Source organism: Perca flavescens, chromosome 1 (genome assembly GCF_004354835.1).
Source record: "Perca flavescens isolate YP-PL-M2 chromosome 1, PFLA_1.0, whole genome shotgun sequence".
NCBI classification, from domain to species: Eukaryota; Metazoa; Chordata; class Actinopteri; order Perciformes; family Percidae; genus Perca; species Perca flavescens.
Genome location: NC_041331.1, coordinates 38,616,110 through 38,635,218, shown reverse-complemented (window position 1 = coordinate 38,635,218; position 19,109 = coordinate 38,616,110). Strand labels below are relative to the sequence as shown.

General features: G+C 39.3%; 1 protein-coding gene across 1 annotated transcript; it reads right to left on the bottom strand.

Moving 5' to 3' along the window:
- Positions 1-909: 909 nt before the first annotated feature.
- LOC114559812 (myoblast determination protein 1 homolog) lies at positions 910-3,593 on the bottom strand. Its single transcript, XM_028584744.1, has 3 exons — positions 2,811-3,593; positions 1,936-2,005; positions 910-1,348 (listed from the first exon to the last, which is right to left on the bottom strand). The coding sequence occupies exons 1-3, from the start codon at positions 3,357-3,359 to the stop codon at positions 1,155-1,157; spliced, it is 813 nt and encodes a 270-aa protein (XP_028440545.1). The 5' UTR covers positions 3,360-3,593; the 3' UTR covers positions 910-1,154.
- Positions 3,594-19,109: the final 15,516 nt, after the last annotated feature.

The following is a 19,109-nucleotide window of genomic DNA, read 5'->3' as shown; positions in this document are numbered from 1 at the left end:
CTCAAGTCTGTGATGTTGAGGGGACCCTCTCTGAGCCACAGAGTATAACATGCGGGGTACCCCAAGGTTCAATCCTGGGGCCCCGGTTATTTTTAGTATATATGAATGACATATTAGCTGCGGTATGGTGCAAGTTACTATTATATGCTGATGATTCTGCTTTACTTGTCCCAGGGTGTAATGTAAAAGACATTGAAAATAGTCATTGGCAGAGAGCTTGAGTCTGTCAACCAGTGGCTAGTAGACAATAAGCTATCTATGCATCTGGGCAAGACTGAATCAATCTTGTTTGGTACAAAAAGGAAGTTGGCAAAATCAAATACTTTAAAGGTGATGTGTAATATCGCAAGACAAAGGTTTTTGATTTTTCTGTAAAGAAATAATTGGTATTAACTCTGATTCAATGTCATGTGGATTTTGCTTGCTCTGTATAGTTTTCTGTCATCACAAGGGATTTTTAAAAGTCAGGTCAAGCAGCTTTTATGGAACAAGGTGAATATTTATTGATAAATTGGATGGTTTTTAGTGTTTAACTGTTTTTTCAGTGGAAAAGTGCTCATAAACCCACCGAATGACAACTTTAGTAACCAGGGCCAGAAAATAAAAGCAGAGCTAAAATAAAGTCAATATGGGACTTAAAAAAAGTTCAGCATGTTTGGAACAAAAGAGGAAAAGATCTAAAAGACTCAAATATAATTTAAGCTCATAATGCCAGTTGTTTCTTTAGGAGAATGAAGCATTTCAGTTTAATATAGACTCCATTCATAAAATAGTACATGAAAGCCATTCAAATATTTTACTGAATATAAATATGTCTTTATTAAAATGTCATTCACTCATAAATAATATATATATAAACATATGACACAACAATCGCAGCATCCCTGTGTGTGTGTGTGTGTGTGTGTGTGTGTGTGTGTGTGTGTGTGTGTGTGTGTGTGTGTGTGTGTGTGTGTGTGATGTACAAAATGGTCCTCAGTTATCATATCTGCAGCAGAAATCCATTAGGAAAATGTCTTTTTTTCTGCTGATGAATGTCACACACAGCAGCACTCTTCAGTGTGTTCAGGAGGCTAAAAACCGACTCTAACTTCAGGAAAAAATAAAGTTTGTCCTGGCGTTTTGTGGAATAAAAGTCCTCGGCTTCATCGGGTTCAGAGCGGCTCGTAGATGCTGTTGGGTTCAGCAGAAGAACTGGAGCCTGCAGGGCTGCTCTGAGGCGACCCGGGGCCCCGGGGGACCACACTGTCGCCCGGGGGGGCCACAGCTGGATCTGTGCTGATCCGCTCTACGATGCTGGACAAACAATCCAAACTGGAAATGAGCGACGGTTTACGGATGCTGGAATCTGTAAAAAAAAAGAAGAAACGGGCAACATCAGTTTCTGCTCAGTTGACTAAAATCCTAAGTTTTATGAGTTGCTCGTATTAAAAAACGGCAGTAAGGGAACAAATGGTCATATTTAAGGCATATCACAGGAGAAACTGGTCGTATTTAAATTAAATGAGAGGAAAGTTGTATAAAATGACTGAATGACTATCAGATTGATGGACAAATCTGTCATGTAACTTTAATTAAAGAGGGGAGGGTCAGTCATAAAGTCATAATTTTAGTTACATTAAAGGAGAAAGCAGACACGTTTAAGGAGACAACATAATATATCATATTAAGAGTGAAACTTAAGCTGGACTTTTTCAAATGCGAGGCAAGTTACTTTAAATTACCGTGTGGTCATGTTAAAAGACAAATCTGTTTTATCAATGAAGACGCCAACAAATGCGTTCATTGTAGAAGACAATTTGGTTAGAAGAAGCTAGTTAGTATTGAAGTACAAACACACCATGAGAAATAAGTCTTATTAAAACAGAAACTGGTCAAATGAAGTCCTAATAAAGTAGAAACACATCATATTAAAGGACTGAATGTGAAACTGACCGTCTGTGTGGCTGCAGTAGGAACCATCACTGTTCTCACTTCTGGTTGAACACGGAGAGATGAAATCCATCTGGAAACACGGATCAATAAAGTCGATTTCAGTCAATGGCTTAAAATCAGTGATCAAGTAATCAACACAATGTTTGAGGAGAGGACCGATACATAGAGTTGATGAAAGTAAAACAACATGATTTATGTCTTAAAACAGATCCATTTTTGAACTTATTTTATGTGACTTAATTTGTTCTGCAGAGTTTGTTGGGATTTTGACATTTCAAATAACAAGAGAAATTTCCGCTTGTCAAATAATCGGTTTCATCCCATCTGTGTGCCTTTAATACAAATCATTTCTACTCTTTATTCCACATTTGAGCATGTAATTACAGAATGGGTGGATATGCTCGGCCCCAACGTGGGACTTGTTTAAAGCTTCCCAATGTTAATCTGTACGGCTCTCTGCTAATTCTTTAAATCATAACTTCCCTGTGCAACACACAGACAACAAAACAAGGACACAGGTTAAAACATATGTCACATTAAAATGACAAATTGAAAAGTATATTTAAAGCTGACCGTCTGAAAATGAATGTATATTTTACAAAATCTGATTATGCATTTATTTCCACACTCTTTCCAAAAAAAACAGCAAATTGGTTTCAGTATTTGAAACTGGCTGACTGATATGCTGAAGAAGCATATCTCATGGTTTAGAATAAAAGGATTTTACCTTAAAATGTGACGTAAAAGTTGACTTTAAAGACCCCCCCCTACATTGAAAATGTAATGAAGCACTGTAGCCAAAAATAAATATCCCAAACACATTCCAACCATTTCATGAGGCAGCACATGCACCGTCCAGCTGCTCTCGGACTCACCATGCCATCAGAGCAGTTGGAGCGGGGGCTGGAGGCGTCCGACTCCCCGCTGTAGTGCTCCAGCGGCGGGTAGAAGCCGTCGTCCCGGCCGGTCCTCAGCAGCGACTGCAGGGACTCGATGTAGCTGATGGCGTTGCGCAGGATCTCCACTTTGGGCAGCCGCTGGTTTGGATTGGACGCCGTGCAGCGCTTCAGGGTCTCAAAGGCATCGTTGACTTTACCAAGCCGCCGCCTTTCCCGCATTGTCGCCGCTTTTCTACGGTCTTCGTTTGACGTTTTCCTCTTGCAGGCCTTGCAGGCCCACAGCAGGCAGTGCCCACCCGCCTGGTGGAGGCCCCCCGGAGCCCTCACATGCTCGTCCTCCTCCTCTGCGATGGGGACGTGGTGGTGATGATGGTGATGAAGGTGGTCCTCTGCCTTCAGTAGGCCGGCGTGCACCAGCCGGGAGTCCAGGTCGTCGAAGAAGTTCATGTCGCTGGTGCTGAAGCAGGGGTCATCGTACAGGTCATCGGCAGAGGAGAGAGGGAAGGGAAGATCGGACAGATCCATCGGCCCCTGCAGAAGATTCCCTCAAGGGTAACAAGAGAGAGCCAAGGTTCCCGGAAACGTGTGTCCGATGAAAGAAAAAGTCTCGACAAGTGTCTTCAAAACAAGCAAAAAAGAAAAGGAAGGTGGCTCTTAAAGGCTCCTCTCAAAGTTGGCTGATTTAAAACTGTCTGCAGAGGAGTGCAGAGGAGATCAGAGGGTTTAAAGGGCCAGTCTGTGTAACTTCAGCTCCCTCAGCTTGGTCTGTCTTTATAAAGAAGTCAGTGTGTAGGCGGGGCTGTGGTGTAAGTGACCAATCATCTGTGTGTGTGTGTGTGTGTGTGTGTGTGTGTGTGTGTTGAAAGTCAGCAACAAAAAGGAAGCAATAGACTAGACTAGTCATTTGTTAAATAGAAATGTTACATTCTATTTCTAATTTAAACAACTTGTTAGAGACTGAACTTCTGTTCACACTGCAGCAACTCATTACCATAATTGTCATTAATAATAATGGGGTACAAACAGTGATAGAATAGTAGAAATAAATATACATATATCATTAGTGTGAACACAAAAAAATCGCTGAAAATCTTTTTGCCTATTTTTGATTTATTCGAGCTCTTTGTGTTTAAAATCCCAGTGATTTTTTTTTATTTATTTATTCATGTATTCATGTCAGTGTTTTGAGACAATCTATCACACCGTACTTAGGTTCGATACCGGGTGTTTAAAACGATACGATCTTCATTAATTATACAGTACAACCGATAGTATCGCAAGTACCAAAGCTATAAAAAAACAAACAGATCTACAATCACGTTTTCAATCAAACAGTGACATTATTACAAATGTGTTCAGTTACTTTTTTTAATAGAAAAAGAAAAAAAATAGCCTATTTGTGTGCCTGGGACCTTTTTTTCTTTTTGCCGTGGTATCAAAAGAGGTATCGAGTATCTTTTCTTTATATTAGTATTGTATCAAAGTCGTGACAACCTTACACCCTACAGATATCTGACAGTATGTGACTTTCTGGCGTTTCAGTGTCTTTAATTATAACCTTGTGCTGTAATTGAAAATGCAGCTAATTACTGTAAATCATCAACGTTTTTTGAAGTGTAATTGTACTTGAGGGTTCTTTAATACTTTTTTTTTGTCCAAGTCAGATTTTCTCAAAGTTGTCAGGTTTTTGAAGGCACTTTTGTCTATTTCCATCAGACTGACAGAGAGCTGTGTCGACCGAGTGCTTCAGTCTGACGTCCTGCTGGGGTGGTCGTAATGTCACGCATGTCGTCAGGTCTCTGATCTCAGAGTGTGTGTGTGTGTGTGTGTGTGTGTGTGTGTGTGTGTGTGTGTGTGTGTGTGTGTGTGTGTGTGTGTGTGTGTGTGTGTGTGTGATCCACTGGACAACAGTTTAAGACAATTTGTCTGAACAGGTGAAATGATCTCAGCTCACAGCAGGGGAGATTCCAGTTTTTTTTTAAGTGGGGTGGCACAGAACACAGCATAGAAAATTTGCTTAGAAATGTAGGAAATATTATATATAAGATATAACAACACAATTTCATTTTGCTTAATAAAATACATCACATTCATTAATACGTTTACTTGTTTTCATTTGCAACAAATTGTGCATCCAAATACAATACACGTTACTATGGGTTCTTTGAATTGAATTTGAATAGTCATTATGAATAATTAATTGGTCATGTGACAAGGGCTGGGAAGATTTTTTTCACAGAACCGTATAAAAATAAAGTGCAATACACTCATAATAAACTAGGTGAAAAGAAGCTGTGTACAGTTTTCAGATAACAGGAAACATAATTGAATTTAAGTGCTCTAGACCCGCTCTTGGCTCATAGAATGATTTTCATTAGTTTTCAAGTTTGTTTGAAGTCGTCGCTTTTGCTAATATGTGCATTGCTGAAAATCACACTGGTGTTATATTAATGCACAGAAGTGTCAATTCATACACTGTGAAAAGTGCTTAGTTGTATCAACTTAAAATAACGAGTGAATAAGTTGCATGAATTATTTTGAGTTTGAACTACTTTTTTCTGGATTGTGCTGCCAACGTAATGATAATAGTTGAGGGTACAAAAATAATTTGTCCCTCCAGCTTATTCCCAAGTTTTAATAACAACTAATATCAACTGGCAACTTGCAATTATAAGTTTACAAGTCCCTTGGAAAAAACATTTTTTTTTGTTGACACAACATGAAATAACATGTATTGCTGTCAAAAAGTGAAAAACCTTTTTTACAGTGAACACATACTTTTCTATATCATATATCCAAAGCAATATATATTGGTCAACATACATGTGAAAAATTGGGAAATATGTGAAAGGGTTTCATATGTGAGCACCAGTTTTTTTTTGTTTTTTTACATTAATGACACAAAACTTTGAAAATTTTGACCAAAAAGCAAAGCCAGACAATGTATAGGCCTAATGGTTTGTTTCACACATAGTTCTGATTCTTATTTCAGATTTTCAGATTAAACAGTTTGTTTGGATATTTTTAATCTTTATATATCTATTTGTTGTCTTGTAAAAGTGAAATTTTTCCTCAGCTTCAGAGATATAAAGAGTTGCTGTGTGAGACAACAGCTCACATCACAGACTCCTCACAGCTTAATGGGAAGGCAGTGCGTTAAATTTAGCAGCTCGTGAAATCTAAGACAAGTGCCCTTTTAACTGAGGCTGGTATCATTCTGGACTCTCTCACCCCCTCCTATCATTGGGACACATTCAAATAAACCAAAAAGACATGAACCTGATGGCAGCAGAGTCAAATGCTGCCATGAAGGTGTCAGGCTTGGCACAGTTTAGACATTTTCCAAGCTATTAAAAAGATTATATACACATATGTACGAGAGAGTGTTGACGAACGAAATATACAAACAAATAAATAAGATAAATAGTTACAACAAGATTTTTGGACATAAAATTCTCCAAGTGTTACACATCTAAGACGCAATTCCCCCAAAAAAATGTGTATGTTTCCTAAAACAGCTGGTTACTGTAGTTCTTATCAAACAAACAGGAGGAAATAGTGCATTTGTTGGATAACTATTTTCTGCGGTGGATGAATTTGGTGCTCTAGCAAGTATTCGTGGCAGCAGGACGGTGTGTGTGGGATTGAGTCAAAATAAACTACAGTGTGTGTGTGTTTATGGTGATGAAGGAACATGTCAGCCAGTGCAACAGTGTGGATCACTGATGTGGTTTTAACAACAATGGAGCTCTATGGCACAGAGGAAGAAGAGCTATCAGGATGTAATGCAAACACAATACTTAAAAAATATAGAATATCACCAGACTTTTCCTTTCATTTAACTCACAGGCTGTACTACTGTACTACTCACAGAGTACTAACTCTGTAGTGTGATAGTTAACATTACAGTCAGCTGTTATAATCCTGCATTACGGTCAGATATTCTCAGATTCTCAGCTAGACTCTCCACAGCTGGAACGCAGCCCGAAAGGCATCTGTTCAAACAGCCAATCAGAGGCCAATCCCAGTCCAGCAACGAAACAGGTCGTAACCAAAATATTTTCAATGCGAAGCAGGGTAGACACATGGCAGTTTATTTGATTTGTGGAGATCTGTGAAATTGGCAAACTTGTTTATTTCTATTGTCATTTTCAGCTGTAACTGGAACGTTTAGAGATATATATTTAAACACGGTGAACTCACCACCGCTCGTACTGACTGCAAGTTTAAGTTTAGATGGGGTCATTTTCTTTAGTCTGTGGCCCAACTGGAAAATTAGGTCTCCAACCTTACGTTATTGAAAGTGTTGACATAGGAAAGCATTAAATCATGCATTTTAGATGAATGAGAGTATATTCAAATGTTCCTCGTCCTTTTGCTCAGTGGCGTTAAAATGTATGGAAGACAGGAGTTTTCTACCCGGAAGCTATTGTAAACAAACATTGATTGGTTTTATAAAGTAGATAAAGATCCTAACAGTTTCAGGACTACTTACGTTGTTTGCTTCTTTAGTACAAAGGAACGCATCTTATACCAACTTATTTCTAAATATTTTCTTTTACACTTTTACATGTTCACTTTGTAAAACTAAAACCAAGGTAATAGAATACCAAAAATCTATGATAACCTTTAACTGCCCTTTATGTCCCAGTGTTTATTACTGTAACAGACAATTGAGTCACTCCTGATTGTAAATTCTCGGCTGATATTTTTATCCTTTTCTTTTGCTGATTTGTTGAGAATGCTTTTCAGTCTTGTTGACGGTCAGCCTCACTACCACCCCACCCATAATCATATATGTATGAGTGTAATGCCTGGAAAACAACACCCCCCCCCCACACTCCTCCTCCTCTTTCCCCTCTTACACAACCGTTTTACCGTCAACCATACACTTATCTTGATATCAGGTGTGTGGGAGGTTTGGTGTACGGGCTGTGTGTATGTCAGTTTTGTTAAAGTCAACCAAATGTATATTTAGACTTAAACCATTCACTGGAGACACATATGTTAGGGGGGAGAGTATAGAGTATAGTTTTACACAACTTTAAAGCTGTCAGGTTCGTTGCTGCAGAACTACGAGAGTCTAATAGTGAAACCAAGGGGTGTAACGGTCATGTATTGCAGGCTGCTGCACACAGAACACATGGTATAGATTGATGCACATATAGAGACAGAGTGCATTTAAGCGCCCACACCGGAGGGGAAGACAATTCATCACTCTCCATTGACTTCGTATTGCGTAAAGGTGCCTCCTTGTGAATTCCGGCTGCTAGCAAACAACAGAAAAATGCCTAAAAGCTGCTGTGTGGTGATATGCACTAACAGCAATGTAAAGAACCCATTACTAAGTTTTTATACAGAACCGAAAAACTGAGCTTTATGAAGACAAAAGTGGATACATGCAATGGCCTTAGCAGGAATAGATCCTGAAACTGGGTATGTCCAAGGGGGTAAGCCAGCCTCCGCAAAGCATAGCTCCTATGGAGCCATTTTGATGCTAATAAGCCATTACCTGCCGTTAGCATTCCATTGACTGCCATTAGTTTTGGCGTCACTTTGACAGCGAATAACTTCACATGTGAAGTGTTTAAAGACTTTATTTGTCCATTGTTTATTTCTTAAGAAACACGACAATGTATAAAAGGCTCCATTACCTTGTATCTCACGTTATGGCCACGTTATTGTGTCATAACCATGCAACTTTCTGTCGCATAGTAGATAAATTACCGTACAGTACAGGAGAAGCTCGCAGGCAATTGGGGGGACGTGGAGGCATGCAGTCAAAATGACAAAATAATTAATCAAAATACTTACCAAAAGTTGCTCCTACTCAATCTCTCCATCTCTGCAAGATTGAATGATTGAGATTGCTCTTGGCACAGCTACCAAAAGACTTAAAACTTTCAGACAGGTTGCTCACGTCAAATCTGCGTCGTCAAGCTCAGTTGGAGGCTGTGCAGTAACGCTCAGCCATCACCGGAAAAGTGCTTCTGATAGACTTCACTGGTCTCCATGGAAGTCTACGGCGTGGCTTTGTCCATTCATTTTACTGTCTATGGGTATGTCTAACATTATGTGTGCACTGACATTTGTCATCACATATGTCAGTTTTAGACTAACCATATCTTTCTTTATGTTAAGGTGAAGCATTTTGACAGTATGCAACTCGTTTTACAGTGGAATGTGGATAAATCAGAAAGCTATGCAGCATTATGTTTGCCTTAGCTAACATTAGCTTACTAACAGCTAACTTGTCCTCTCTGGTAGACATAGGTTGCTAAAGTAATCATTTTAGATACTTAAATTGAATGTTTTTAGCTAGCTACAGGCATTTTGTTAGCATTTTAGCCCTTGGTTGCATATTGTGGCGAGAGAGTATCCCCCTGCGGTGGGCGTGGCTGTCAAGCCGTACGACGCATTGCGCTCTGTCTTTATTGTGGATCCAAATTTACAAGAACGAGTTCCGCAGGGATACTTTAAGCCAATCGACATTAGCAACATGTGCTGAGGTTAGCAAAACAAGCGGATTGGCGTGCGAGTTAGGCGCAAATTAAATGCTGGAGATGAAGACCTGGTCAGCTACAACAGCACCGGAGAGAGAGTTGTGTGTTTGACAAAGGCGTTGTAGGGTGGGTTAATGGAAGCATTTCGAACATGCTAACAAATATTCTACGGCATCACCCAGATGTGCCGATCCCCGAGATGATACATGTTTGGATGTTTTGATTGTTTAAATATAGCCAAGGTGGAACTAAAACACTATTACACAAGTTAGATGTTTTATTGTTATATGTATTTTGGTATTTTCAATTTTGAAGCTTGAGAGATGCAGTTTTATAGCCTCCTGTGCCCTGTTGCCTTATGGGAAATTGTTTGTTCAGTGTCCGTACAGTATAACACAGAAGAGTTTGAAATGTTCCTCATTTGTATAATAAAAATAGTGAACCAAAGTTGCAAGGAGGACAGAGGATGAATAAAAGACAGCAAAAAAGGTTATCAATCTTCCCAAAAACATGCTTTGTTAATCAATAGTTATGGGGGAAATGCTTGTTTGGATTTCCAAAAGCTTGTGAATGGATACAAGACACCTGGACAATGCTGCACAGGAGTTTTTTTTTAACCATTTGTAACCATTTTGCTGTCTTTCGTTTGGGACTTCTGTTTGCAATACTATGCCTTTATATACCTTCATTTTTTAAGGCACCACTCTCCTTAACACCATTTGATAGAAAACCTTTTCTGGGAACATAGAGAGCCTTGGGAGGTGAGTAGCCTACTACAATTTATATTGTTTTGAGTGAACTATTTCTTTAACTCACAAGACTACACTCAAGCTTGAACTGTGGTCTGTCACATTGGCACTGACATTCACACCTACGGGTAATTCAGGGTCTCCAGTTTACCCTTTCATCTGCATGTATTTGGACTGTGGGAGGAAACCGGAGCACCCAGAGGAAACCAGAGTCCGATTCCCCAGCCCTCTCAGGACACATCATTTATATTACTCATTTTCTGGTGTGATGTCAGGACAGTTAGTGCTGAGTAAATGCAAGTACACTGTAGATCCAGTTCTGGCCTCTCATGTTTAAAGTTTGAGTCACAGAGGTAACCACTGGTTGCTCTAAAAGATAACTAACCAGCGATGTTTGAAAAAACCCAGAAGGTCATTTAAAAACATTTACAAATTTTCTGACAGCAAATTCAGAATCCGCAGAATGAGTTTGTTTCCTCTCCTGGTAGTGTTAAAACTTTCATTTATCATTCAGCGGACAATTAAGCAAAGGATTTTGCATCCACATGGTTATGGAAATACCTCCCGAAAAATGGTATGTGTATTTGATAGGGCTGGGCAACGATTCAAAGTTTTAATCGCGATTAATCATCGCATTGTTATACACAATAATAACGCGTTAACTTGCCCAGCCCTAGTATTTGAACCACCTTCATTGTTGACTAAGTATACTTTATATAATAACCTATATATAATACATTAGAAGCACAAACTGGAGCTAGTAAAAACGCTACACAAGCATCACAGTGAAGACAATAATCTGCATTGAAAAATCTCTCGATTCCCATTCTAATGTCAATAGCAAACGTAATGAAAATTGACTTTTAATCATCACTGAAATAAAAAGGGATCCATTCTGCAAAGACTAAATTACCCTCTCCCTGTCAACCAGTTACAGGACCCATCACCCAACTTTAACTTTATTTATTTGTGTCCCGGAAAGGTCTATGCGGTGTGCAGCAGGTATAAACACATAAAAGACACTTTAAAGTGGCCATATTATGCTCATTTTCAGGTTCACAATTGTATTTTGAGGTTGTACCAGAGTAGGTTTACACCATATTTTTGTTGTACTGCACATTGCTGCAGCTCCTCTTTTCACCCTGTGTCAGGTCTCTGTTTTAGCTACAGAGTGAGACATCTCAACTTCTGTAACATCTTTGTTGGCAGTCATACATGCGCAGTAGCTAGGTAAGGCTCACAATTGCTAGCTAGCTGTTTCTCCAACTTCAGTCAGTACAAGGCAGGATTAGCTTCTTCTAAACGAGGGTGCACTTCCAATTTTGCATGGAATACCTGCAGAACAGGGACATGGAAGTAGTTCTTTTGTAGATTATGGTGAACTAGTGTGTATTGTAGCAGTGTTTTGCCATTGAGAACGAGGGGGCTAACCGCTAGCGCTACACGAAATAACACCCCAAATCCCAGAAAAAGTGATTCATAATATGGGCACTTTGATATATACAAGGTATACACACAGTCACAAGTGGGGTGGGGGGGGATATAGAGTAAGCAGTAATAAACTGGAACTACACCGTTACAGTATGAGAACACATGAATGAAATTACTGAGCAAGGTAACCATTTTAGAAACAGAACTTTCTGAAACTAAATTGTTCGTTCTGTAGTTCTGCAGAACCAACACAGTCCTTCTGTCACACCGTCTGTCCTCAATCCAGATTCTCTCTGCTTTTTTAGTCTGTTTGAACCTTTTAATCCCATTTCCATCTGCTCGCCGTTACAGCGAACGTCTCATGTTTCATTCAAGTGCCCTTGATATCGCACCGGGGACAGATGCCAGATCTGTTTATAGCATCAACAAGCCGAGGGTATTTTTATTCAGCATGTTTGGAGCTATGGGTGTGTGTTGTTCAGGGCATCCTCTGCTGTTGTGTTGGACTTGATTTGTATTTAGGGTTTGTTTTAACTGTGGTGGTTTGTTAGATTGTATAGGGTGAACTTTATTGGCAACAGTATGCCATCGTTGCTAGATTTGTTTATCTTAATTAGCATATGAACAGTCTTTCATTTTTATAACAGCTGCAACTAAAAATATGTTATACTCCTTTTCTTGATAATTCAATTAATTATTTAGTGCATAAAATTTCCCAAAGTCAAATTTCTCCACAAAAATGGAAACTCAACAAACAAAAAACAAGAAAAACATATAGTGATATAATGATGAAAATAATTTTTTTTAAGCTGTAACTGTTTGGTATTTGTACTAAAATAATTCTAATTATATTAATTTGGTCCTGATCGAATAAACTGATTAACTAACTGATCGTTTTCAGCTGAAGAGTTGTGTTAAAGCCCACCTTTGTCCGTCGCTGCTGTTGCTTTTGGTCTTAATGAGCACTAACAAACAGTAAATCTTCACCTGTCGTCAGCGTCATCATCAAAGCTCAAACGAGGAAACCATGAAACCTCAGTCTGAGCTGCTGCGCTCAGAGCGGACATGTTGGGACACGTAGGACGGGACAGGGTGACAGGGATGTAGTTTCCAGATGGATCGGAGCTCAGAGGGACTCCCCAAATACTCACACACGCACACATGCACACACACACACACACACACACAAATATACACACACATATACACACATATACACACACACACACATATACACACACATTAACACAAACACACACAGATATACACACACACATATACACGCACGTTAACACACACACACAGATACACACACATATACAATTCAATTCAATTCAATTTTATTTATAGTATCAAATCATAACAGGAGTTATCTCGAGACACTTTATAGATAGAGTAGGTCTAGACCACACTCTATAATTTACAAAGAAACAACAATTCCAGTGATTCCCCCCAAGAGCAAGCATAAATGCGTAAATGCGACAGTGGCGAGGAAAAACTCCCTTTTTAGGAAAAAACCTCGGACAGACCCAGGCTCTTGGTAGGCAGTGTCTGACAGTGCCGGTTGGGGGTTTGATGAACACACACACACACACACACACACACACACACACAGATATATATACAGTACAGGCCAAAAGTTTGGACACACTTTCACATTCAATGCATTTCCTTTTTATTTTCATGACTTTTTACATCGTAGATTCTCACTGAACACATATGGAATTATGTACTTAACAAAAAAGTATGAAATAACTGAAAACATGTCTTATATTTTAGATTCTTCAAAGTAGCCACCCTTTGCTTTTTTATAAATAAGGGAAAAAATTCCTCTAATTAAGCCTGACAAGGCACACCTGTGAAGTGAAAACCATTTCAGGTGACTACCTCATGAAGATCATTGAGAGAACACCAAGGGTTTGCAGAGTTATCACAAAAAGCAAAGGGTGGCTACTTTGAATAATCTAAAATATAAGACATGTTTTCAGTTATTTCACACTTTTTTGTTAAGTACATAATTCCATATGTGTTCATTCATAGTTGTGATGCCTTCAGTGATAATCTACAATGTAAATAGTCATGAAAATAAAGAAACACACTGAATGAAAAGGTGTGTCCAAACTTATATATATACACATACACAGATATATACACACACACATATACACACATTAACACAAACACACACATTAACACACACATACAGATATACACACACACATATACACACACATTAACACACACACAGATATACACATACACATATACATACACACACACACACATATACAAACACACACACACACACACACACCACTGTACCCCCTGCTCAGTTTTATGACCCCTGTTAACAGTCAAAGCCAACTGACCGTCGTCTGGCTAATGAGTTGTTTCACTCCTCTTGATTCTCAGCACTCTTCTCGCTGTTCTAATAAAGGCAGAGGAGACGCAACACTATGAGCTCACTAAAGGCCTAAGTATGTGTCATTCACTTATCAGAGCGTCTAACTTTAGGCCACAATTGTAATATGGATGAAACATTAGACAGAGTTTGAACATCCCTCTCAAGCTCTTCTTTTTTCATCTTCCCCTATTTCAACCACTTTCTGTGTCGAGTCCAACAATATGAATACCTTCGAAGGAGAGACTGTCTTACAGTAAAGGGTGCACTCTTTGTACATACGATTCATTTTCAATTTGTACTTGAGAGGAAACACAGGAGTTTTTTTTTTAAAAGAAATTAGAGGTACAAAGGTTCAATAATAACTTAAAGTTGCTTAAAATATGCCAATACTGGTTCAAACATATAGGTAAAGAATAGACAGGAAATCAGTGAACTTGTGAAAGTATAAAGTCTACCCTTAAAGCACACGAAGCAGCATCTTTCCCAACCCTGGGAAAATGGTGAAAAATAAACAAAAACAGAGTCCAAAATAAACAACAATTAAAAGCAGCTTCAACAGGCAGCTGCCGTGTGTCGTAGTGATGTGAGAGAAGAGGTGGAGGTGGAGTTTGACAGGTGTACAACTTCTCAGTGGACCGGCTGAGTGACGCTGCCACTGGCTGACTGTGAATTACTACTTCCTGTTGCGTGGCGAGGTGGCCGACCTCTGGACACACTGGGATGGCCGCGACTAACTGCTCTGATGGGATGAAAGTAGCTTGCTGGGACACACACACACACACACGAGTCTGTATCACTATCTTTGTGGGGACTTGTCATTGACATAATGCATTCCCTAGCCCCTTACCCTAACCTTAACCATCACAACTAAATGCCTAACCTTAACCCTTGCCCTAACCCTAACCATAACCTAATTCTAACCCTAATCCTAAAACTAAGTCTTAACCCTCAAACAGCACTTTAAACTCGTGGGGTCCAGCATTTTGGTCCCCACGAGGCTGTGCAGACCCCACAAGGATACTGTAGTCCCCGGTTTTTGGACCCCACGCATATAGTAAAACAGGTACACACACACACACACACACACACACACACACACACACACACACACACACACACACACACACACACACACACACACACACACACACACAAGTTTGAAGAAGAGTTTTGCTAAAGCAACACGTTGCCTGGTGATTCCAGCTTCTTATTGGCTGCCTTATTGTGAACTTGGCAGTGAAACCTGAACCTGTTCCTGTTTCAATCTGCACACATTCAGATGCCAAGCTTCCCGTTTCTTTCACCGACAACTGCTGATTTCTTCTCTTCTTGTTCAACTGTTGCTCAGAGGGATCGGCGTCTCTTTCTGCCCTTTTCAGTCGTCAGTCTGGTTGAACCGTCGTACAGCGTTTTGTTCTCCATGTACAAAACAAGCCTTTCGTACAAAATAGCATCTATTTGTAAAGTGGACTTTCTGCAAACTAAAAGCATCAAAGACCCTTCAGACATATAGAGTGGTTCTCTCAGACCTCTGACTGCACCCAATCAAGCTTTGTGGCGGGAGATTGTAAATCGTCTGAACAGTTGTTACAATTTAATAAGTCAGAAATACGACATCAGTGAGTTGTTCAAGTGGACTCTTCTTGTAAACACAACTGCACTCAAATGTGTAACTGTGCTCTTAGTGTATTATCTATAAAATGAATTGCAATTATACCATTCTGTTAGAAACTAACTTAAATCTGGTGATAACCTTCATTAGCTTGACTATAATGTATCCTAATCTTTATGAAAATAGACCGTAAGCGTCTGTAGCCTTCGGCTTTAAACTCTACATCCCAATATTTGACTATTCAAATATTCGTTCATTGGGGCAGGTACTCGGTTTTGAATTCTGGGATTTAGTTATTTGTTTATGTTTTCAATACTGCACAATAGGGCTGGAACGACTCCTTGAGTAACTTGAATAATTCAATTACAGTAACTTCACTGTAACTATAATATAGTTTGTTAAGCTGTATGGTAACTGCACTATATGTACTAGAGTAAGTGAGCTGCTGTCTGATCTGTGTGACCCCTCGCTGCTCTGGGACTTTTCACTCGTTGTTTGTGACACTTCTCACGGTTTCCCCCTCTCTTATGAAACAACTCAGCAGTTATGAATCACCGCTGCTGAGAGAAAACCACAGGAATGTATTTCATCATTTGGTAACACAGACTTTGAGTAGAGGGATGGTCAGTCACAGCATTTATAAAGAAACAGAAAATTCCTCATACATTTATTATTCTAAGTAATTTCAGTGGTGGAATGTTTACTCATGTACAGTACTTCAGTATTTTCTGCACATTTCAGAAGGACATTTTTTCTCCGCTACGTTTATCTGACTGCTTTAGTTATAGTTACTCTACAAATTATTCTGTATACAGTATAAAACATCCCTGAACAAAGTGCAGTACAAGCCACGTATTCAAAATATCAGCTCAAGCACCGACACCCACGATTCTGTCTCCAGGCCTTTCAAATTGGATTGAAAAGTATTGAAAGAAATCCAATCATGGAGGTTTAACTCACTCTGTAATAGAATCCAGTCTGAGGGTGTAGAATACGTAAAAGCCCTTTTCTGTACAAACATTAGGTACAGACAGTGGCGATTTTAGAGCCTTTTTAGGGGGGGGGGGCTCAAGACCCCCTAAATTTCATCTCAGACCCCCTAAAAATTATAATAATAAAAAACAAATTCTATTCTATTCTAATTCTTTTTTTTTTAAATCAATTTTAGTGCTTCAAGTTAGAGTTTGCAAACGTGTCTGTTAGTGACAGAGGACAATAACAGGTTTAAAGAAACAGCTTTAATATCCTGTGTCGCTGTCGCCAATGCTATGCACCTGTAACCCGGTCAAGGAAAGTTTTATTTTTTATTTATTTATTGTTTACACCTCATTATTAATTCATTTGATTCTGGTAGTCCATAAAGCGACTTTCGATTATTCTGTTTTTGTGATCATTAGGAGCAGGAGTCAGTTGACTTTTGGTTTCTCACAGGACACCAACAGTGGTCTCCTGGGTGAAAGTCCTGTGTTTGTTCAATTCATCCATCCATCCACCCAAATTTTCTTGCATTATACTACGTGACAATATAAGTCAGTAGAGACTAATGCTTAGTGATTACACATGAAAAGACTTAAGGAATTGGCGTGTTTATTCATACGCCATTTGGTGATACCAGGCTGTTTTAGTACGTTTTGTTGCTATTATATATATATTTATATATCTTACATTTTTACTTGTAAATTAGTATTTTTAGTGGGGTATTGGTAACGTTACTTAAAAGTAGAATATCTGCCCACACCATTACAGTAGTAGATAACTTTATTGTCCCCGTGGGGCAGTTGGGTTTGCGGCACAGTCGCAAGGCACTTCACGACAGGACATCAGACATATGATACAAACAAATAGTCCCTACATCAGACGCCGACAGACATAACATGAAGAACATACGTCACACACTACAATACAATATACACCCTTGGGTATGACCAGGCCAGCTGGACGTCTAGCTTATTTTGACTGATTTAAGACTTTTATGGCTTGTGGTATAAAAGAGAATTTGGATCTGTTCTCGGTCAGAAGGGGTGGGCAGAAACAACGCCTAGATGGCAGTAGTTTACATAAAAGGAGATGCTAGGGGGGTGTGTGTAGTCACATGCAATGTTATTGGCCTTTCTCACCAGTCTGTCTTTGTAAATGTGTTCAATGCTCGGTAGTGTCATCCCAAGCAACATGCTGGCAGTTGTAACTGTTTTTCTGATTGTCTTTTTCTGTGACTCTGTGGCATTTCCGAACCAGCAGATAATACAGCAAGTTAAAACGCTTTCAATAAAAGCAGTATAAAACATTTGGAGCATTTTGTTGTTGACATTAAAAACAAGCAGTTTCTTTAGAAAGTACATTCTTTGCTGTGTCATAGTGTGCAAAAGATCAGCCCACGAGTCCCATTTAAGCTTGTTGTTACAGAACTTCATCATCATTTCCAAACTGTGATTTACAGTTTAAGGAAGCAGCGGCGTCTATCTCTCTGCCCCCACTGGGTTCCTCCTCTGTGTTTTGGTCTTGAGAACAGATCAGGTCAGCCTCTGTCTTCGCTCCTCTCAGGGGTCAAAGGTTAAATCAGTTCAACCTGCTCTCTCTATCTGCTCCTGCTGTGACAAAGCCATCAGTTCACTTCCTGTAGAGGGGACAAATGTCCAGCGCTCTGTCCCAGGACGTCAGCTGATAGCCGGGGTCTGGCCTTGTCATCAGCTGCCTCTGTCGGCGGGATGTTTTATCACCTCCTCCTCCTCCTCCTCCTCCTCCTCCTCCTCCTCCTCCTCCTCCTCTTCCTGGATGTAAATCAGAGCGACGCTGCTGTTCTGTTCAAAGCCACAGTGACAGAAGGAGCACTGATTGAAGTGGCGACAGTGCTAAAACAGGAAGGAAAAGTGCGCTCATCAGCATGTCAAAGCAAAGAAAAGCTGTCGTTTCTTTGATTGTATTCTTTTGGCCAAAGTTTGTTCAGAAAAATGACTTGTTGAATTGTCATAAATTAGTGCTCATTTTGGCTAATTAACTATTTCTATCTCAGTACAGGACATTTTTTCAAAGACTAGGGAAATCATATTTGCTCAACTTAGCCAAAAACGTAGGGTTTTTACTCTCTTAGTACTACTATTAATAATAATAATAATAATAATAATAATAATAATAATAATAGTATTGTTATTATTATGTATATATACATTTTATGACCTCAGTTATTATTGCATAGGACCCCCTCGAAAACGAGATGGTGCATCTCAAGGGGTTACTCCTAATAAAGAAATTTCAACAACAATATAGCTAGTATGACACTATGACATAATGTGCCTTTAATTCCACTTAAAATTAGACAAAAATAACTGAATTAGGTTAAAGATCATTTTCTGTCAGAACTGGAGTAATCTGATTATTCTGGGAGACTTTTTTATTCAATATAAAAGGACTCGTTTAAAACTTTCACTAATCCATTCAACCAAAAACAAACTCAAGCTCAAAAAGCTCTTTCTGATTGTTTCCTAACTTTGAATGGAAAGTATATTACATTGTCTGCAGGCTTTCATGGCTTTCTGACGGTAGAGTCCAAGTCATGCTGTGTGCTGCTTGCCTGACATT